Raw genomic sequence first — 23,265 nt, forward strand, 5'->3', positions numbered from 1 at the left:
AAATCTTACCAAGGTTGTTGGGTCTAATTGGATTATGAAATTGACAATCGAACACCACAATCTTCTAAATTTCAGGGAAAAACTCATATTCGAAAGAATAAAATTAAAATAATAAAAATAAAGAATCATTTTTAAACTTGATTGAAGGTGTTGGAAAATGATGGCTACTGAACTCCCAATTTTAAAACTAAAATTCAACGGTGAAAATTAATTTCTTTTTCAATTTTTTTATTTAACTTTTTAGAATTTTGTCCTTTATAACCCTGTTGAATCAGATCATATTTTGAGATGTCACAAATTGATGATGTTAGGATCTACTCCAAGGTATGTTTAGTAATAAATTAACCCCATTAATTTGATTTTTGTGATGTGGATCCACATTATAAGACTTACTGGGTAACAAACTTGATAAAGTAAGGTTTGGGGGGTAACAAATATTATAAAGTACAGTTCACTTGGAGTTGTGGGAACTTGAAAGGAAATTTTTTAATAAAAATGGAACAGTTAACTAAAAAATCTTCATTCAATCAATACCCAGATGATGTGGTATGGATATAAAATCATATTTTTTTTCCTCAAGATACACAAATGCAATCCCCATAAAAGATGTGTAATTATGTATCATGAGGAAAAAGATCTATGATTTTGTGTTTGTGCCATATCTGTCGAGTATTCATCGAGCAAAGTACACAAATTAATGTGGAAGTGGATCCCGCTCTAGGATTTGTTCCGTAACGAACTCGATAAAGTGAGGGTTGGTGAGTAACGAATTTTATAAAGTAAGGTTCACTTGGAGTTGTCATAACTCCAATGGAGTTTTTTTTTAATACGAATGCTAGCTGGATAAATCTCTCGTAAAAAATCTTTGCCACAAATCGATGACTCAATCCTATCCACGACAATGGGGCGACAGTTACACTTGTCTTAACCCTCACATTTATTTACAGAGAACAGCACTTTTACTGTCATCCTGAGGAGTGAGGGACACGTTTTGTCGTGTAGTTTTCCATAGCCGCCACGATCATTGGTTTCAAACTAAGGACAACATAGTCCTCAGGAGGACACCAACACATCTCACTAATGAAATCAAACCAGCTAAGACTGACTAGAGCGTCAACCTCAGAAAAAGTCACCATTTTTAGGGTTTCTTTCTCTGTTTCCTCAAACTGATGCTTCTAACCCTCTTTTTTCTATGGAATCCTGCAAATCTCCCTCGACACTTTTAGGGTTTCTCTTACAAACTCACAAATCTATCAAATCCAACACTTGTTCTACTGCGAATGATCCCAATTTCTTCAGAGATTACGCCATTAGAGAAATCAATGTTTTGCTTTGGATTTCTCTCATCTTAATTACAGCTCTTTTGCTTAGAAAAGTTACCAAATTGGTTAGATTTTGGATCAAAGCGAAGACCATCCCTGGTCCTCCTTGTTCGTCTTTCTACGGCCATTCGAAACAATTTTCTACTGAAAATCTTACTGGTTAGTGTTAAAATTCTGTGAATTTAGATTCTGAATTGGTTCTTTGTGTTATTTTTTTTTTCTTTAATAATGTAAATTTGTAATTTTTTTAAAAAGATTTTTTGTCGAGGTCACATGAGACGTATGGATCGATAGTAAGGTTGTGGATTGGTCCTTCTCAGCTTTTGGTGTCTGTAAATGATCCGAAGCTTGTTAAGGAAATGCTTGTTAAAGCTGAGGATAAATTGCCGTCTATGGAGAGGGCGTTCCGTTTGGCTTTTGGACATTCGAGTCTATTTGCTTCGTCATTCGATAAGGTATTGGTAATTGTAGTTGATCAGTTAATGATGGTTCATCGGTTTTGTTCTTCACTTGTTATATTTCATCGGCCTTTATGTTTATTTGTTCTATAACATATTATTGATCAACAAATATTCAAATATGTTATAATTTGTTGTAGACTAAGGGCTCCACTTGTGGTTAAGGGGCTAGAAGAGGAAAGACAATAAAGTTGGAGGGTATAATTAAAAAATGAAGAGAAGAGGAAAGGCGATGTATGAAGTTGAAGGGGTATTCTTGGAATGGGGTAGAAGAAAAAACAAGGGAAAAGACAAAAGATAATAAAGTTGAAAGTTGTTCTTAAGATTCAATCGAGATTAAATCTTGAAGAGATCTGATTTTATTGAGAATTCTTGGATGAATATTACAAAAGCTCCAATAGGGTATTTATAGACAGTACATCAACCAAGATATATGAAAACTACCTAATATAAATATTTTAGAATATCCTACTTGATATATTCTAAATATCAACATATATTTTAAAATATCCTCCATCACAACCTTCCATTTGTGATGAGATACACTAACAATGATACAGTGTATCTCATGTATCTTATTCTCTAACATCCTCCTGCAATTACATGGTCCTTTGAAAAAGGAATATATAATTAGTTTTGTTAAATAATTGCTTGATCTCATTAACGGATATGTTCATTGATTATCAAAATCCCAATCGTGCTTGTTGGGAGTCACCGTTTGTCTATGAAGTCCATCACTGTTGCATCCTGCTCTTTTTGAATCTATTGGAGCCGATGGCGTATTAGACTAGATCTGTCATGATCTCTCCCAGAAGCATAAAAAGTAGGATTGTGCCATTTAAATGAAAAACTCTCGTTGGAGAGATTTTAGATAGAAAAAAAAAATGAGATCGTGTAATATGAATGTGTGAAATGGGGAGATTTGTAGAGATATAGAAGGAGTTGTGATTTTTTTATTGGAAAAAAAAAAGTTAAAATAATAGCAAAGAAAAAAATAAAAGATATCTAGGTCCGGTGATGGCGCAACAATGTCGGTGGTGCCATCGTTGAAGAAAAACACACCAAGATCGAGTTCTCAATGGAGCTTATGCTCTGATACCATGAAGAAATCTGATTTTATTGAGAATTCTTGGATGAATATTACAAAAGCCCCAATAGGGTATTTATAGACATTACATCAACCAAGATATATGAAAACTATCTAATATAAATATTCTAGAATATCCAAATTGATATATTTTAAATATCAATATATATTTTAGAATATCCTCCATCACAGTCTTTCATTTGTGATGAGATACACTAACAATGATAAAGAGAGAATAAGATACATTGTATTAAGATGCATGAGGACACTGTATCATTGTTAGTGTATCTCATCACAAATGGAAGGTTGTGATGGAGGATATGCTAAATATCAATATATATTCTAGAATATCCTCCATCACAACCTTCCATTTGTGATGAGATACGCTAACAATGATACAATATATCTCATGCATCTTAATACAATGCATCTTATTGTCTAACAAATCCCAACTCCTCTTTATAGGGGGATAAAGATTGAGACAAAGTGGAGGGACAACCATTGTGTTTTATTCTATAGATTATTACAAATTATAATTAAGTGGCATGTTTCATACTTTCATTTTGGTCATTTCGATGCCAGATAATAACATCCATTTGTAGTGTAGTGTATGGATGCAAACAAAATCGCAATTGGGTAAGACTTAAGAGAAGTGTTAACAAAAATGGCAGTATTAGTACTTATCAAAAAAAAAAAAATGGGAGGTATTATCAGTGAACTGAAGATGAAATACCAATGGGCTTCCTTCATTAACCGAAAAGTCAGACAACTCCACCTCTTCAATAGTCCTTGAAACTAGTCTACTCAATGCTTCAACCGGGGGGGGGGGGGGTATAAGTGGGTCTTTAATTCTACTGGTGCAAAATGTACTAGGATTTTGAAGGAGTGTTCTTGGAAGACTTTATGTTCTTTGTAATTTTGAGAATGTTTTGTTAGCTTTGTAGCTCTTTTGCTTTTGTAGTTTTCCTTTTGTTGAACTCCATATCATTTGGTGACCATCTTGGCCTCTTGCTTCTTCATTTTAATAAATTTTATACTTATCGAAAAAGAGGGGGGGGGGGGGGGAGGATAGGTGGTATCCCTTACTTAATCCTTTATAATACTTTAAAAAACTTATTGGGCTGCAAAACACCAAGTAGATAAATTAGGCAAAGGTTGAGACTTCATTGTCCGTATTTTCACAAGCCCCAAAACCAAAACATCCCGACATGTTCTCCAAAACATTCCATTTTACAGGGTTGTAGGCTTTCTCTAAGTCAATTTCACACACCACTCCGGGAAAATGTGATCTCGATCTTGAATCAATGCTTTCATTAGCGATCAAGACTTCTTTCTAGAATCTGCCCACTCTTCACAAAAGCACTCTGTGCTTGGATAAAAATAGAGGTCATCACCACTCTAATCTTTGCGGCAAACATTTTATTAGTGATCTTTTAGGCAACACCCATGAGACTAATGGCCTTAAATATGAGAACCACAAAAAGTATGATCGGAGCCATCATTGAGAAAACTCCCCTGAAAATCCTTTATAACAAGTATGAGGTCCTCCCAATGCTATCAAATAGCATATGCTATGCGCATATGGCATATGCAATAGCATATTGCACAAACTATATATATATATTTTTTAATTTCAAAAAAAAAAAAAAAAGAAAGAAAAAAAATTGTTGAAAAAAGTCATAAAAATATTAGAAAATTAAAAAAATACCGAAAACAATACATTTGGATAGCTTTCATTTTCAAAGTTGAATAAAATTGACCATGTTTGGTCATTTAGTAACAAGAATAAAAGAAGTCAATAAGCCAACTAGTCAATAATGTATAAACTTTTCCATGATACAAAATGGCTCTACTTCAATTGTCAACTTCTAGTTTTGGAAACTTAAAATGGACTCCACTTTAATAGTTTAATCATAGGATAATTTGATCTTATGTTAAAATGTGTAAGCTCAATATTTGGAAAAATAATTGTAAAAATAAGATTTAAAGAGAATACATGTGAGTGAAAGAGTAGAAGAAATAGCCTAGCATGATGCAAGAATAGGATATTTGTAGGAGAAGATAGATTAAAAAAAGTTAAATTTAATGCTCCAATAATCAAAATTTTAACCATTGGAGTAATATGCCATTGCATACTGTATGTGCCATCGCATATTACAATATGTGACCGCATAGTTTTTTATGCCATGGCATAATGATCCAAAATCACTAGATCGCACATGCCATGATGGCATATGCGATTTGCTGGTAAAAAATAGCATATGCGATCGAATATGCACATATGTGATCGCATTTGACAATTAATAATCTCCCAACAATATTTTAGAAACTCCAAAGTGAACCTATTAGGACCTAAAGCCATAAAACCACCCCCCCCCCCCCCCGGATCAGCTTATTGATTCCTGCACCTTATACTCAAAGGGTCTCACACAGGTCCACTCAGAGTATATATTCTTATAAACACTCACCACTCCTCTTTTATCATATCTTCACTTTCCACCTTTGGGCCATTGATTTCCATGCATTTTTCAATGACTACAATCAAAATTTTTTTTTTTTGAAAAGTTTTAGTAGAAAATAACCTCTAGAAGACAATTTGCCAAGGAACAGTTGGTGATATTGACAAGTCCTTTGTAATAGAATGAAACTTTTAAACTTTTCGACTCATGCGATTGTTGGCATGCCATGGTGCACATTTTGACAGTAGCTTTGCGTGCACCCTTTATTTTAATTTTTTTTATTATAAAAGTTATTACTAGAATAGGGCTGGTGTATCCCATTCTAAGAACCACTATAAATATTAAGATGTTAAACACAACTGTAAATTCCCTCCTATAAATATATTTATATTCGTTACATTATTTGTTATATTTATGGTGTATGGAACTATCTTTTTCTACCATTCATATATTCTGTACTTAGATTTATCCATATTTTTCTTATGAGAAATCTTTTTGTTTAAATATAATGAAAATAGTATATTGTATTACATGTGTTGCATTTTGGGCTTCTCAAATGTGCAATGTCAGACACTTTGTATATTTGTCGGACACTAACACACATCCGTGTCATTGAACATAGAATACATTTCAAAACTTGGAAATTTTGCACAAGAAGAAGATAATAACCACAAGGACGCATGAAGCAATTTTTTAGTATTAAAATTTATAATCTTCATTTACACTCAGTCACCCATTAAAGACCAAAGACCTTATATAGTCACACAGTCTTGAGAATTTGAAAAGACAAAAATGGAAAAATGCCCATAAATGAGAGAATACTAACATCTAGAGTGATATCAAAGAATCTTCATACCTACAAGCAATAAAATCTTCACATTCAGGGAACGTCAATATAGAAACCTGAGCCTTAAGTAATCTTTCAATCTCGGAGCAAATCCTTGGAACTTGTTCATTTGTGTTTCTGAAAATGCACTTCTTGTGTTCCTTCCATCTGCCCCAGCAAATCGGAGGTTCTTCTAAATAATTCACCCCTAAACCCAAATATCGCTTTTTTCCTAATGCAAAAGTGTCTAGTAAAGACAGGATTTAAAAGAAGTTTTCTCCACCAATGGAGGAGCAAAGTTCAATCCACCACCCCTCCTAGAATGCTACATGGCACATTCTTTCGGCCACAGATTACATGTATGTTTAGCACATCCCTCAGATGATTTTACATGAATAATAAGCCTGACTGGTAATCTATAGCCATTTGCAGGGGTGGAGCCAGTAAGGAGCTGCCCACCCTCAATTTTTTTAATATGTGAGGACACCCTTAGAATTGGACTATAATTTGTTATTCCCCATACTTAAAATTGATGAGTTGCCCCCCCTGACTTTGTTACCCGCCTCACAGTTCAATGTTTTGCCTCCCTCTCTAATTGATTTATTAAGATAGTGCCGTTGGATGGGTTAATATTAATTTGAAATACCCTTCCTTTCATCAAACTATGATAAGTCCCTTTAGCCTTGCTTAATACAACAAGGCCCGCCCATTTTTAATGTTAATAATCCTTTCCTTTCATCAAACTATGACAGGCTCCTTGGACCTTGTTGTAGCCTGTAATACAACTAGCTCGCCCATTTTTTATGTTATTCAAACTCTTCCTTTCATCAAAGTACGACAGGCCCCTTTGACCTTGCTGTAATACAACTAGGCCCTCCCATTTTTAATGTTAATGACCCTTTCCTTTCATCAAACTATGACTGGCCACTTTCACCATGTTGTAATACAACAGGCTCGCACCCTTTGAAAGGCCCGCCGATTATTAATGTTAATAAGTGAAAGGCCCCTTTGACCTATTGTAAGCCCATTTTTGATGTCAATAAGTCAAAATAAAATTGATGGAGTTGTGAAGTTTTGAACAAGATGTAGATATGTTTTTACGCACAGCTTACCACTCACCTAGTTGATGTTTTTTGACAATAACACTAATATATATATAGTTTGCCCACCCTGCTCAAAACTCCTGGCTCTGCTGGCCATTTGGTTTGGGAATTTTTTCATGATGGACTCAATGAACATTCCAATTGGTGCGAAGCGCATATTGAGAGAAGTGCTTAAATCTGAGTGCTATCAATTGGACTCATCTTTGGTGTGTGGGTCTACTAAGGAGGCCAAACATTCATGGGTTCACAACATTTTTGGAGTGGCTGTGGATCAAACTTTCCTCCAAGAGTGTGCAAGCACAATTCAAGTTATCTTGCAGTGGATAAGAAGGTGAAGCATTCTCCCTGGCTTCCTTAAGAATAACACAACTATTTGGGATCACCATATTCCTATAACCCATTAAATCTTCTCCGTTGCTGCTCTCCAAATGATGGTGTTCACTCTAGCAGGAAAACGATTGCCCCGAATTTCGTAAATTGGAAAATTCTTACTAGATAACCTTGCCAGCTGGTTGCAAAATGCTTTAACTATTTTTTTTATTTGGATCCTCTTTCTATACTCAACAATCAGAGGAATTCGGAAACATGTGAACACTTGAAAAGGTTTTAGGAGCACAATGCTCTCCTCAATCTCCCTTTTAAGAAGATTCCTTCTGAAAGTCAGGCACCAAATAATTTCTCCATTAATTCTATAGAAGAATTCGTTCATACTCAGGTTTTTAGAATTCATGGGGCCTATAAGGGTGCAGGAAAGCATCCAAAGTCTGTAATTTCTCATTGGCATCATTTTTGATTATGTAGTCTATCATGGCATATATATTCTGACCACAAAGCTAAGAAAGTTCTGTACATATGTTGTGTCTTAATCCTTATCTATGTAGCAGCATAACTATTTCCATGAACACATCCAAAGCATTCCTCTATTTAAACCTTACTATTAAAAGAAAATGCATTAATGGTTGTTAGGATCACTTTTTCAATACCTTCTATTTTGATAAGTAGTGTGTTTGCATTTGAATTGGGAAAGAGCCAGTTTACTAGAAATCAAAGTTAGAAAGGGGTAAGACTACTTACACCCCTAAATTTTCCCTATCCGGGCGAGTGCATTTGCACAGAGAATATGTGAGGTAGCAGTAGTTAGACGTAGATCAGAAGAATGGATGACCAATAATAAATTAGTGCTTTGCTTTTGTTGAGCGTAAATTTTCCTCCACTCTTGGGTGTGTCATACCCCAGTTTGGCCCTGTGACCCTCTTATATTTAGACTTCTCTCCCTCTCTCCATCAGTTTGGTCTTTTGGAGTAGCTGGTTGGTTAACATGATATCAGAGCGCTAGGTTCGTAGAGGTCAAGGGTTCAATTCTTTCCACCCTTATGGGTGAGGGGGAGAGTGTTGGGCATATATTTTCCTCCATTCTCTGGTGTGTCATGACCCTATTAAGTCCCATGACCCTCTTATATTCATAGTTCTCTCCCTCTCTAACAGATCGATCTTTTGCAGTAGTAGGTTGGTTAACAGCTTTATAATCATTTATGTTGTGTAATTTTTTTTTTTTTAATGTTTTATTCAATATCTACAGGTACAAAAGAGAAGGGAGTCCTTGGCAGTGCAATTGGATGGGAAATTGCTTGAGAGAGCAAATGCAGTTCCTTCAAAGGTTGTGGATTGTGTCATGCAAAGAATTGATTCTATTATGGCCACCGGAGTCCTTGATTGTAGATTATTTTCCCAACATATAGCTTTTTCCATCCTTGGAGCCACATTATTTGGAGATGCTTTCTTGACTTGGTCTAATGCAACTGTTTATGAAGAGCTTCTTATGAAGATTGCCACAGATGCTTGCTTTTGGGCTTCATATAATTTTCCTCCCTTTTGGAAGAGAGGATTTTGGAGGTACAGGCGTCTATGCACAAGGTTGAAAGGCTTAACTCAAGAAATTATTCAGAATTGTAGACAAAACTACAAGTTGTCTGGTCAAATGGATCGCAACCCTCATGATGAAACTGCAACTATAGGAAGGAAAACTGTCGTTAATGCTGCATTTTCTTTGGGTGGTTGGGTTGCAGATGATTTTTTCTCAGAGGAGCTTGATGACCATCTAGATCCAAAAGGACAACCTTGTGGGAATATCACAGTTATGATGTTTCATGGATGCCTGACCACTGCTGGTCTGATTGGAAACATCTTGTCAAGGCTCGTGATGCATCCAGAAATTCAGGATAAGGTGGGTGTTTCTTTACCATTAAATATACTTTTCAAGAAAATTATAACTTCTTTTTAGGCCTTGAGAAGTGAGACGCGTTTTGGAAACAATTAGAATTGCTTAAATTACTAGACTAAGGGAGTAATGAGATAGTTTTAGTACACCATTATTTATACTTGTATTGTTACCGAGTTTATATATGCATGTATGCACATTATTTATTCTGTATTTTTGGACTATTTTTTTTCAAGTAGTTAAACCTGAACTTCTTGAATGATCATTTTGAATTTCTAGTTGACTTTTTTTTTTAGAACCAAAATTGTACTAAACTCAATCTTCTAATGGCTGAAATTTTTTCGTTCCACTTAATTGCTAACTATGGAGTCAATCATTATTTTGCATGTGTATCTAAGTAGAAAGGGAGACGGGGCTCTCCTTGCCTCAAAACCCTAGATGTCCTAAGGTACCCTAGAGGAGACCTATTAATAAGAACAAAGACAGAAGGGGGTGATAAAAATATTAAGTTTTTTCACAATGTCGCAAATCAGCACAGCTGCATTAATCAGATTTCAAAACTTAGGTGCAAAGGGAGTTGGGTGGAAGGGGATGAAGTTGTTACTAGTGCGGTGGTGGGCTTCTACAAGGAACTCTACACGGAGGTGCATTGAAGATGTCCTAGGCTCGACGGGCTCGATTTTGATTAAATTTCTGAGGTTCAGAAGGTGTGGTTGGAAAAGCCTTTTGAAGAAGAAGAAATGCTCGGTGTGATCACGAGTTTCAACGGTGATAAAGCTTTGGGGCCGGATGGGTTCTCCATGACCTTCTTTAAGGTGTGTCGGGAGGTTGTGAAACGAGATCTGATGGAGATGGTGTGTGATTTTTACTCTAATGGTTTCTTGGATTTTGGGTCAAATTGTTTGTTTGTGGCTCTTATTCCTAAGAAAGCGGGAGTGGAGGTTATTGTGGATCTTAGACCAATAAGTTTGGTTGGGGCGTGTATACGATCATCTCCAAATTGTTGGCTTTGAGACTAAAGATGGTGTTACCATGAGTTATCAGCACAGAGTGTTTTCTTAAAAGGAAGGCAAATTATGGATGGTGTTATGGTGGCAAATTGAGTGCATAGATTCCAGGGGGAGATTAGGAGAACCGGGGTTGGTGTGTAAAATTGATTTGGAGAAGGCGTATGATCATGTTAGCTGGAGCTTTCTAAGGTACTTGATTGGGCATATGGGCTTTGGGGATAGGTGGATTAGTTGGGTTATGATGTGTGTTTCCTCGACATCGTTCTCCATTTTGATGAATGGTACTCCTGAAGAATTTTTGAGGAGTTTGAGGGGGTTGAGGCTAGGGGATCCGCTATCACCATTTTTATTCTTAATTGTAACGGAAGCTCTAGGCAAGATGCTTGGTAAGGCGGGTGAGAATGGTGATATTGTTGGCTTTTCTACGAGTCAAGGAGGATCGATGATCTCTCATCTTCAATTTGCAGATGATATGTTGGTTTCCGTGGAGGTGTCCGAGAAACAAGTTGATTTTCTAGGGGGTCTATTGTGTTGCTTCGAGGCTACTTTGGGTTTGGCCATAAATATTCACAAGAGCAAGGTGTGTAAAGTTGGGAAATTTTGAGAGCTCAATTGTTGGTGGCTTGCTTGGATTGTCAGTTAGGGAGTCTTCTGTCAACCTATTTGCCTATTTGGGTTTGCCTTTGGGTGCGGATTATAAGAGTAGAGCTTTGTGGGATCCGGTGGTTGAAAAAGTAAGTAGAAGGTTGTTGTCTTGAAAAACAAGGTTTTTGTTTGGTGGGGAGTTGACTCTAATGAAGAGTGTATTGGCAAGTATTCCTATCCATTTTCTTTCTCTTTTCACTATGCCCAAGAGTGTGGGAGAAAGTTTGGAGAAGTTATTAAGTGACTTTTTTGTGGCATAATAGGTTTGGGAAGAGGAAGTTCCACTTGGTTAGTTGGGAAAAAGTTTGTCGGGTTAAAGTGCAAGGGGGGTTGGGAATTAGAAGGTTAAGGGTTATGAACCAAGCCTTTCTAGGGAAGTGGCCATGGAGGTTTGGGGTGGAGGTAGATAGTTTGTGGAGGAAGGTGGTTGTAGCAAAGTTTGATGTTTTAGCTGTTTGGTTGGGAGAGTAGGGGCACGCGGCTTTTGTTTGATTTGGCTTGTGAAAATGGTTTCTTAAAGTTATTTTGGAGTTCCGCAAGGGAATCAAATTTGTGGTAGGTTTGGGGGAAGACTGCATTTTTGGGAAGATATTTGGTGTGGGGAGATTTCACTCATAATGAGGTTTCTCCAATTAGTTCTATTATCTGCAAAGATGAGTTTACGGTGAGTTCTTTTCAAATTCAAGATGTGGGTGTAGGAGGTTGGGATCTTGGTTTTAGAAGAAACATCAATAATTGGGAGATAAAAGGGGTGACTTTGTTGTTACAATGTCTTGATGGAGTGAGGTTAACTTGCAGGTGGAAGACAGTCGTTGTAGGGGATGCGGTTGTTCGAGGACATTCTCAGTTAGTTCCTTTTATAGGTCTTTGACGGCTACAAAATCTAACTTCTCGACAAAAGAGGTGTGGGATCAGAAAGCTCCATCTAAGGTGGCCTTTTTTATTTGATGTGCAGTGTTGAGGAAGAATTTGACTATGATCGACCTATGCTAAGAGGTGTTTGAGGGCCAAATGTTTGCTTGCTTTGCCTAAGAGCTGTGGAGTCCATTGACCACTTACTCCTCACTGTTCTTTCTCAAGACAGGTTTGAAGTTTATTCCTTGTTAGATTTAGTGTGGTTGGGTGCCTTCCTTCTTCTGTTTTGGCTTTGTTCCATTCCTAACAAGAGTGGGGGGCTCTGTTGTGGTGCTAAGATAGTGCTTTGGAGGCTATTTCCATTTACCATTTGTTGGGTGATTTGGAAAGAGAGGAATAATAGGTGTTTTGAAGGTAAAGGAGTGGAGGCTTAAAAGTGGGCATTTTTGGTTCTCTCGTCTCTTATTTGGGTCCAAAGTCATTGTTGAGTTCAGGGGAGTGTTCTTTGAAAATTTTGTAGCTAGATGGGGTTGGGTTTGTAGCATTTCTTGTTCTTAAGTTCTGCTTGTGTACCTTTTAGTAGGTCTTCCCGACCACTTTATTAATAAATTCGTCACCAATCATAAAAATAAAAAAAAAGATAGACCGAAGATACACATTTCATAATCCCACTTTTTTGTTTCGAACCAAAGCCCATCTTTCCTAGAAGGTAGTTTAGGATTCCCCAACTGATGCAATTATACGATTGTTCCACTTTTTTACAAAAAAAAAAAATCCTCCGATCCCATTACTTTAAGACAGAATAAGCATGACAGCATATTATCGAAGTAGGCAAAGAAACATGGGACATGGCAATGGAGAATAGAATAGAGAAGTGAACGATTAAATTAGAAAGGACAAACCAGTCATATGGAAATGAATGTCATCCAAAAGGGGTTTATATAACAGAGGACTACGGGTTCCAAATACATTTTGGAATAGTTTTCTACCATTCCCTCCCCAATGATATCCTACCTTTGACTGTCATAATAGAGAGAGAGATGGTTAACTGTTGTACTTCAACCTTCTTTAAGTTGTTTCACCCTTTACTTCTGTTTCCAACTTCTCTGCTCCATTTTAACTAATGTTTTGGAGCTGCCTCTTTCCTATCCAGTGAGGCAATCTCTTCCAACTACTTCATCTTTCCATCCTCCATAAGAAATTCTTTTCGATTAAATTGTTTGGGTCTTTTCCTTAAATGTTTCTTATTAATTCGAAACACAAATCCTTGCCCGTTGTTTGAAGGTGATGAACTCCAGCAAGCCCTAACTTTTTCAATGAACTTTGGATGCTGAAACATATGCTTTCAAAACGAAAATGAATCAGCTTGAGATGCCTCCCCAAGCACACACACAATCAAGAAAAATATGACATGATCAAACGAAGCTCCTTTGCATATGTTTAAAATGTAAGAATTGTGAATGGTTTAGTTGGGGAGAGACTCACTGGCCTTTATATTAAGAGAAGAATATCTTTGCGGTTTACACTATTAAACCATATACACCAACTAAACTAAACTAAATACACACCACACATAAATCCCAATAGTTAATATTTTTCTTTAATAAAATTTACTTCGTTAAAAAAAGTCACTATTGATTCTAAAGACAGAACTTCCCCATCACTTTGTCATGTTTCAAAGCTCACCTATCACTTTCCTAGTGCCGGTCTTTGTGTCCATGGGGATTATTTTGTGGCTTTCGTGCCAAGGGGCCTGTGGATTCCACCCTAAGCAACCAAGACCCTCACGCATCTGATACAACCACATATGCATAGATAAGGGTTTACGACCATACTATAAAATTGACATATTTCCACAAAAATATTTATGTTTATATTTATAGTTACTTGAAAGGAATTCAACTAACTGTCAGTGAACAAGAATTTCAGTGAAATAAGTATATTTTGGCTATAAAATGCATGATTTGGTTGAAATATTTCCAGTGAAAAAGTTGTTTCGGCTGCTGTTTCTTTTTAAATTTTATTTCTATGTTAAAAAAAAAGAATAAGGAAGTTCGACCAAAATATTCTTTTTTATTTTATTTTATTTTAAATATTCTAAAAGTATTAACAAATTATAAAAAAAACAATAAAAAAATTATCTTACTTAAAGAAAGAATTTATATATTATGTGTAAGATTCACTCATAAGCATAAATGAGTTATGATTGGGTATCTACAAATATTATATTAGTTATATAATTCTATGCATATTAGCACATGCGTATAAGTACACATACAATTGTTCATGTTTTGACTATTGGAACTTATTAGTACTTTATTCAAATATATTTAAAAATCGAAAATGTATAATAATGAATAGATAGCCTATTCTTTTAACCAAGTGTTTTATTTATTAAGATTTGAGGTGTACATAACTGATGTATCATAATATTCTCATTTCTAGGTATATTATATTAGTTTTTGGCTGTTAGGCTTTCATGCAATAGCATGTTGTAGGATGTCGTTGACTTCATTTCCAAGCTTCATGTGGTTATTTATTGTAGTTTGATGTGTTATTAGCAGTGTTAAAATCTTGTGTTGAGCAATATTTTGGTCAAGAGAAAAACCATGACTATCTTGACTGAGACAACCCAAAACATTAATGTTTTCTTCCGGTTTCTGTCGAAATTGGAATGTCTCAGTGGAAACATTCCGAGATGGTTTGGAACTTTAAATCATGCTTGTGAGTATGTTTTCATTTATTTTATTTTAACTTTTCCTATTGTTTTGATCAAAAGTTTCTCAAACATTGAAACAGCTTATGGCTTAGTGTAGTGGAACCCTAGTATAGTGGATCTTGCTGGCATAGTTCAAAGGTCAATCAATAGATCAGTGGTTCAGGCATTATAGAAAATGATCTAGTATTTCTTGTTTAAAAATCCACATCTCAAGTTTCTCTTCTAATTAGTTGTCGTTTTTTTTTCCTTTCTCTTTCCTTTTTCATTTAAATTATTGATAAATCATAGTTAATACCTAACTCAATCAGTGTTTTAATTGACTTAACTTAATCAATGTACTGTGATTGTTGCTTTTGATGGGATCTAATTGATAACTCGATCAATTTTATTATTCATGCTTTATTGACGGGTACAAAAGGCTTGAACAGGATCAACGTTTAAAAATATCATCTTTAGGCAATGTTTCAGTCAAGGAGAAAAACTGATAGTCTTGGCCGAAACATTCCGAGACCATCCAAAACATTACCCAAACATTCAATGTTTCATTCCGGCCTCTGCCAAAACCGGACGAAACAGTATGAAATTTACACCATGGACAGGATCACTGATTTTTTATGTGCTCGTATATTGACCGGATTCCTTGAATCATACACAATTATTTCTTTAACTTGCTGCAGATTTACTCAGAGATAATTATGGTCCGCAAACAATCAACTGAATCAGAGTTGCTCAATGTCCACGATATGAAGTTCTTATTGGCTTCTATATATGAGTCCGCCCGTCTTCTGCCTGCTGGGCCTTTGCTTCAAAGATGTTCTCTAAAACATGGTGCATAATTGCTTATTTCATTGATGAGGCTTAATTCTATATGGTGTAATGTGTTGTGTTTGCCATTCATGGAGTTATGTTTCCTTTATATCTTATATTATGCATTTGAACTCCTTGGATATATGAAAGTTTCGTGCAGTATAATCCTCTGGATTTGGCATTTTCTTATGAGGAAATTATTTAAGTCTTGTGTTGTTTGAGAGCAACTTATTGACCCTGGTGTGATAGCCCCACTAATAATATAAAAATACCACCTCAATGCTAGCTGTTTGATATGGAATTAACTTAGCACTATAACCATGAAATTGAGACATTTATTAACAGGCACCATATTTATTAAAAAAAAAAAATGCTATTGAACATTTATGTGTACAAAATTCTGCAACTTATTAAGAAGTCATGATTAAATCATGGATATTTCCTTCATCAATTATATCGCGAACTTCATGATCAATTCGGGAAAAACAAAAAAATGGGGTTCAAATATTATTTTTGTAATCTGGGGTATGTCAGCCTGGATAAAATTTCAGTCTTCCCATATCCCGTCCTACACGTTGCATTATTAAGAGGAGGTGGCATTGATGAAGATTTTACTGATGAAGTGATGTAGTGCATAAGTTTGTTGTCTTCTACACTAAGTGTTGTATGGTAGTTTTCATTGGTTTGTTATTTTTGTTATAGTTACTTGCTGGAGTTAGTTGTTTGTTGGACTTAGTTTGTTATTGGAATTAGTTTTTTGTTGGGGTTATTTAGTTAGTTGTTGGTTGGAGTTAGTTTCTCCTTAGTTCCTCTTTTCTTGCTTTAAGTGTTCATAGAAGGGTAGTGTTGTCATTTTACTTGGGCTGTTATGTTTCTGTTTTGCTTATAAATAGGCCATCAAATGTAGTTGTAAACAAATTTTTAGTTGAAGGAAATAGATTCTGGAGAGAGTCTCTCTTCCAACTTGACTTCTCAACTTCTTTTGAAGTTTTCACACAAATTAGTCTAAATTTTCAGATCGGATGGCATCGTGAAGGATTAGAGAAAATGAGGATGCAAATAAAGATGACATTGAAGTTGATGATTTTTTATCAGTTGATGAATACTAACTTGGATTCATGATTGTAATCGTTTTTAATATTTTGATTAATATAATCCTTGAATGTGTTGTGGACCTGTGGTTACTTTTGTGGATATATAGACAAGGGACCTACTAGTTGCATGCCAACCTTGAAAAATATTTTTTTATAAGTGATGGAGTGCAATTGGCAGTGGGTGGTGTGCAACTAGTTGATCCCTATAGATAATCTTAATGTGAGATTTAGTGATTTATTATTGTAGTTTAATATGGGATTTGATGATATAATATGAGAATTTTTTTAGTCTACGAAATTCAACAGAAAAACTTCCTTAATTTGTTTCTATACTGGATCATAGGTAAAATGAGACTTCAAGTGAATATTTTTGTATCTGTCTTCCTTTTTTCACTTGCATTGGGCTATTGTGGCAATTTCTTTAACATGTGTTTTTGTAGCATTTGTGGTATTTTTCTTTTATTTGCTTGTAATGTTTTTCCGATTTTAAAGGCTCATATTGACTCCCTCCTTATACTGTGACTTTGCCTATTGTTACTGATTGTTGGGTTTTGATTTCCAGACTTGAATCTTAAACCTGGAATAACAGTACCAGCCGGTGCAATTCTGGTTGTCCCTATGCAGTTGGTACAGATGGATGGTTCTATTTGGGGAAATGATGCTAGTCAGTTCAATCCGTATCGTTTCCTGTTAAATACTAAGATGGGTTCTAATTCGGAGCCAATAATGCCATTTACAGGTTAAACTCTTGTGCGCTGTCAGTATAAGTAGATTTTTTATATTTTTATTATCAAACAACTATATTTATGTTCTAAAAACACTTAATTAGTGCAGGGAAGATGTAACAGATGAACCCTCTTGTAGAAAATGCAAATTGTTATACCCCAAATTTAAATTTTGAGAAATGCTATTCAATTCCAACTGGAAACTAAGAGCCGCAAACAGATACTAAAATCCTTTTGTTCTGGCAAGCATTCACTTCACATATCAGCTGTAGCAATAAACTCTATATGCTACACCTTGTTTTGAGACAGAAATCATCTATGGTTGGTTGATAGATTTGAAACTCAGCTTGCAAATAATTATCCATGTATTAATTTTTACACTTTCAAGGTTATTTGGCTCTTTGGATGCTTTTTATACATGTTCATTTCTCTCTTTTTTCATAGTCATTAAAAACATTTTATTAGAGCTTATTATTATAGATCGACGGATTTGTTGTTGTTTCTCTCTCCGTTACGCCAGTCAGAATTAATTCCTTGGTCATGCCTTTGGAATTCTTCTTGTGTAATTTATGTTAAGCACTGATCCTTTTTAAAGTTTTAGTGAGGTATTTGGAAACATGGTGTATGAGATGAACATGTTCTGTCTATGAATATTCTTTTTGTTTTTGATTTTCAGGGGCTGCAGAGGGACTTTTGGACCCTAGAGAAGGTCCATTTGTGTTAAGTGACCCAAATGCACATGCTGCATTTCTCCCTTTCGGTTCTGGTACAAGGGCATGTGTTGGCCAGAAATTTGCAATCCTTGGAATTGCAACATTATTGGCACATATTCTCCAACACTATGAGGTTTGTTTGCTTTACTTCATTCCTTCTTTTCATTAATTTATCTGATAAATGGTGGGCTTTAATGATCAAGATATCATGGTGGCCTACGGAGAACTCAACAGAACAACTGAGACTTTTTTTTTCTGAATTAAAATTAAGGCGTCCTTTGCTGTTCTTCCTTTTTTGCTCCAGATTTTTATTTTAATCATGATATTTTCATTCTTATAAATCCTCTTATGCATTCAAACTTTAAATCGAAAGCTAGTCATGGAGTTTGGGTTTGATGTGTCTGATGTTGTCAAGACTTCAACTAGTGATTTAGGACAACCAAAAGAACAGTAGGGTAAAATAAGAGAGAAACTTTTGATCTCCGTCGAAGCTACGGTTTCTTAGAAGAAAATGTAGGAAAGCCCTTTTGCAAGGTACTAATCTAAGCAAAGCTAAAGTTCACAAAGGAATCAAAGAAACCCCAAGAGCAATAAGTACAATAATCAAAGTCTTCCCCTACACGTTCTCATAGCATGTATTTATAGGAAATGAATCCTTAACCTAATTTAATACCTAAGAAGCAAATGCTAACAATTCATTTAACATCTTGGTTTAAAATCTCGTTTCGACGATACCGAAACATTCCTGAAACATTCTCAAAACATTATATTAATATTTGCACTAGTCTTTCACATGAGACCATGGCCAAGGGGCATGTTGTCACTTAAAAGGCAGGGGCGTCTGAAATATTTAGCCAAAATATGATGGCTTTTCCTTAAATGACTTACTCTTTCGTAAAAGACCAAGGTCAACAGAGTGTTTCGGGCATAAAAAAAAAACCTCAAATTCCTCCCAACCCAACCCACAGATGAGAAGAGGAAGAGGAAGAAGAAGAAGAAGAAGAAACGAAGACAAAGAAGAAGGAAGGAAGGGAGAAGGAAGAAGAAGACAGCAACATTACCTCAAACCTCCGATGCCCACTCTCTCTAGATCAGATCTCCCTTGTAGATTTGAAAAGTAAGAAAAATCAGAATTTTATTTTTACTGTAACCCTATTATTTCGTATCGGTCAACAAAAATTCCAAAATGTTCATACGAAACGGGACCAGATTTTAAACCATGTTTAACATAACCTAAATATTTTCCCAATAATAGCTAAGATACCCCTATTTTTGTCACTTATAACATACCACTACTTTTATCGCAGTTTTGTTACCCAAAGCATATCATAATCTCTTGAAAAGTAGGTGAAATAGTTGTCTAGATTTTAGAACTAGCTTTCTAATGCACGTGATGGAGCCCAAATTGGATTTTTGAGTAAAAAGTAATGTTACTTAAAAATTAACGATATCTAGGCCTGAAATCTTTTGAGAACTTGGACCCCTTTTTGTATGACATTGATCTTTGATCTTCTGTCATATGATTTAGGAAATCTACTACTTTAGTTTGCATCATTCTCTCTCCAGTTGGAGAATAATTTGTCCTCAACAGGGGCAGAGCTAGTAAGGAGCTGGTGGGGGCAATTGCCCCCACAGAACTTTGAGACACCCCTATATTTTCAACTAATTACATGCCCCATTTGTCCCAACTCCCTCACCTCTCTCCCCATTTGCCCCCACACCCTCACCTCCTTCCAATTCCTCCCCTCCCCCCCCCCCCCCCCTCTCCTCCCTCTTCAATTTTTTGCTGATGACATTGCCTCTTGATGGAAATGACCTAAATATCCTTTTCTTCAACTTCTAACCAAAAACCTCTGAATTTCTCCCTAAAACCATTCATCTTCAAGTTCTTCAACTATACAATTAGCCATAGTTTGCCCCCACTACAAGAAAATCCTGGCTCCACCCTGTTCCTCAAGTTTGGTTGAATGCCTCATTTAGATAAATCCATGACACTTCCTTAACTATTTCACTTTGACTTGCTTCTTCATAATTCTTTTCAATCTCAAGGAGTTGTTAAAAACATCAAATATCATGGACATTATAATTGCAGGATTTTCAAATAATCTGATGAGAAAGAATCATCAAAGGTCAATGAAGATATAGTTAGGCACTTTCTCAAATCATAAATCTCTTTTAAATCAACACGTTGAACCAATATGTTCTTTAATCCGAAAATGTTAAGCCATATAGGACAATGTTGGCTCCCTAAAGTTGGCTGCCGAAACGCCACCCTATATATATATATATATATTTGTGGAATTTACCGACTCATGGGTGAGAGATCTCGAACTTATTGGGGCAGGAAACAATCCTAAATATTTACCAAATCATGATTCTTTTTACTGTTATGGTAAGTATTTAATTTCTTTAAAAAAATTGGTATGCCTTTGTACTAAATACCCTAAATACCCCTTATTATGTCAGGCCTAGGCCACCTTCTAGGCCTAGGATGCTTGCCCTCATCTTTTATTAACAGCTTAAAAGACAATGTACTGTACAAGAACACATTACAAGACAATGCTTGTTAGCTTGTGTGCTACGAAGGGAAACTTACATTCAATAATTAAAGTCTTCCTTTAATCCATTTGCAGGAAACAAAACCCTAGACCTAACTTAATACCTAAGAAACATATTCTAACCATGCAATGAGCTCGACTATCCAGGCATACTTTAAGAAGATGGCAAATTATGGATGAAAAAAAAAAATAGACCGAAAGCCCACTTACCCCTATAGTCAATAGTTGCTCAAGTAATTATTATTATTATTATTTTTTTTTGTGGGGGCAATAATGGCGAATTTTCTTATCCGCCATTATTACCTGTTGCAATAACTCATGTATCTTCATAGACTTCAAAAATTCTTGTGGGGGCAAGTGCCCCCACTGCCCCCAACATAAATCTGCCCGAGTAGGATGCACCGAGATTCCACACTATTATCATCTTAATTGAGACGTCATCATCATAAAAGCCTTATCCCAAAGCCTGGATAGAAAATGATGGTTAAGTCAGGTTAGCAGCCAGTGTGAACAATTCAGTACCTCCTAACCTTGAGCCAGTTACTTGATCTGCTCAACCATTCTAACGACTTCATATTCTGCTTCTCTCAATATGTGTGCTTGTTTTATGAGTTCATGACAGAAATAGCTTATAACAAAAATAGTAAACACACAAAATTAGCTTTCTTTACTACCTTGTGACAATTTTTGAACTTGAATTCTTTTTTTTTTTTCCATTGGGTGGAAAAAAGCTGGATTTGAATTTTGAACTCACGACGTCAAAGTTGCATTGCAGTATATCAACCATCTGAGCCATGGGTCTAAGCATTTTGGAACTAATTGCTTTTCATTATAATCTTACTTTGCAGATAAGACTTCGGCGAGATTGTGAGAATGACCCAAAGCCAACAATAAACAACTGTGTTTATCGTCTGCTTCCGAGCCCAAAGATCGTCTTTGTGAAAAGGAATTGCTGAGAATGGAAGAGGTAAATATTCCATAAATAATAAACAACTGTGTTTTCAGGCTTCTTACGAGCCCAAAGATGCCTTCGTGAAAAAGAACTGCTGAGAAGGGAAGAGCTAATATTCCAGAAATAAATAATTTATGTTTTTATTAGCTCTTTTTAACGGTGGTAATACAGGATTTTTCATGTGTGTGTTTACCTACAAATCTTTTTCCTCCCTGTTTTTAATGGCTCTAGTGCTGTCTATTGAAGCACTTTGGAGATGTTATTGCAGGGGAGATGTGTGTATTTTACTCCTTTTGATTTCATTTGTAGTTTTTTTTCTCCAAAGGGAGTTTATGTAATTTTATGATTATCACCAGAAAAACTGGGCAAAATCTCTATTAATAGAAAGTGTTGTACTAGAGAAAACATTTCTTGCTATATGTTATGATCTATTGGATCATTTTGGAGAACTTGTACTTGTTTTTTAAAATTGTTCAACCAGGATTTAATTTATTCTTGGGTGGTTTGTGTTGAGATCTTGTTCACAAATCTGAGACCAAAATGACTTGGTATGGTTTATGAACAAGACATGAAAACGTGATTTTAAAACAAATGCTTTTCTTCAAGTAATGTCTATAAATTGACATGAACTAGAGAGAACTTTAAGGGCTTTTGTAAACTGCATTATAGCTGACAATGAGAGCCTTCTTAACAAATGAAGAGATTAGAGAACGAAATGTGTCAGAGAGAGTACACACCAGATATATATATATATATATATATATATATATATATATATATATATATGTGGGTCCCGTTCGGCACCCTAAGTTTTACCACACACTTTAACAAACGCGTTTTGTCTTACATGGGTTAGAAGTTTCGGAATGAGCTGATTTTTGGTGAGGATGATCTCTATGGTGAGGAGATCATCCTCACCAAAAATCAGCTCATTCCAAAACTCTAACCCCATCAAAAATGGTTTACAAAAAATGGACGGTCCACAATTTTTCAACGTGTAAATATAGGGCTAAACATTTCGGAATGGGCTGATTTTTGGGGATGATGATCTTCTAATCATAGAGATCATTCTCACAAAAAATCAGCCCATTCCAAAACTTATAACCCATGTAGGACAAAAAACGTTTGTTAAAGTGTGTGGTAAAACTTAGGGTGCTGAACATTTCCCTATATATATATATATATATATTATATATATATATATATATTATATATATATATATGGGAAATGTTCAGCAACAAACATTTTGACAAACATTTTGGCAAAACATTTTTGAAAATATGGGTTACAGGTTTTGGAATGGGCTGATTTTTGGTGAGGATGATCTCTACAGGGAATAGATCATCATCACCAAAAATCAGCCATTCCAAAACTTCTAACCCCATCAAAAATGGTTTACAAAAAATGGACGTTCCGGTTTTTCAACCTGTTAACATGGGGCTAGAAGTTTTGGAATGGGCTGATTTTTGATGAGGATGATCTCCTCACGTAGAGATCATCCTCACCAAAAATCAGCCCATTCCAAAACCTCTAACCCATGTTTTGAAAAAGTTTTGCCAAAATGTTTGTCAAATGTTTGTTGCTGAAAGGGACCCTATATATATATAGGGTCCCGTTCGCCACCCTTAGTTTTACCACACACTTTAACAAACGCGTTTTGTCTTACATGGGTTAGAAGTTTTGGAATGAGCTGATTTTTGGTGAGGATGATCT

At 35.6% G+C, this 23,265-nt stretch overlaps 1 protein-coding gene across 1 annotated transcript; it reads left to right on the forward strand.

Annotated features, from left to right (window-relative positions):
* The first annotated feature begins 1,077 nt into the window (after nt 1–1,077).
* LOC147386796 (uncharacterized) lies at nt 1,078–22,047 on the forward strand. The gene is made up of 7 exons (XM_086422105.1): nt 1,078–1,481; nt 1,578–1,777; nt 8,835–9,479; nt 15,380–15,530; nt 17,166–17,342; nt 18,005–18,174; nt 21,448–22,047. Exons 1-7 carry the CDS (start codon nt 1,193–1,195, stop codon nt 21,553–21,555), a joined length of 1,740 nt encoding a protein of 579 aa, XP_086278231.1. The 5' UTR covers nt 1,078–1,192; the 3' UTR covers nt 21,556–22,047.
* The last annotated feature ends 1,218 nt before the right edge of the window (nt 22,048–23,265 follow it).

The sequence above is a fragment of the Akebia trifoliata genome, chromosome 14 (assembly GCF_017979445.1).
Source record: "Akebia trifoliata isolate Shusen 1 chromosome 14, ASM1797944v1, whole genome shotgun sequence".
In the NCBI taxonomy this organism is placed as follows: Eukaryota; Viridiplantae; Streptophyta; class Magnoliopsida; order Ranunculales; family Lardizabalaceae; genus Akebia; species Akebia trifoliata.

What these genes read in the sequence shown, in the direction of transcription:
- LOC147386796 (XM_086422105.1), top strand. Translation starts at nt 1,193, where the DNA reads ATGGAATCCTGCAAATCTCCCTCGACACTTTTAGGGTTTCTCTTACAA. An exon ending in TTCTACTGAAAATCTTACTG is followed by an intron (nt 1,482 to 1,577) that starts GTTAGTGTTAAA and finishes TTTTTTAAAAAG; the next exon opens with ATTTTTTGTCGAGGTCACAT. An exon ending in ATCCAGAAATTCAGGATAAG is followed by an intron (nt 9,480 to 15,379) that starts GTGGGTGTTTCT and finishes AACTTGCTGCAG; the next exon opens with ATTTACTCAGAGATAATTAT.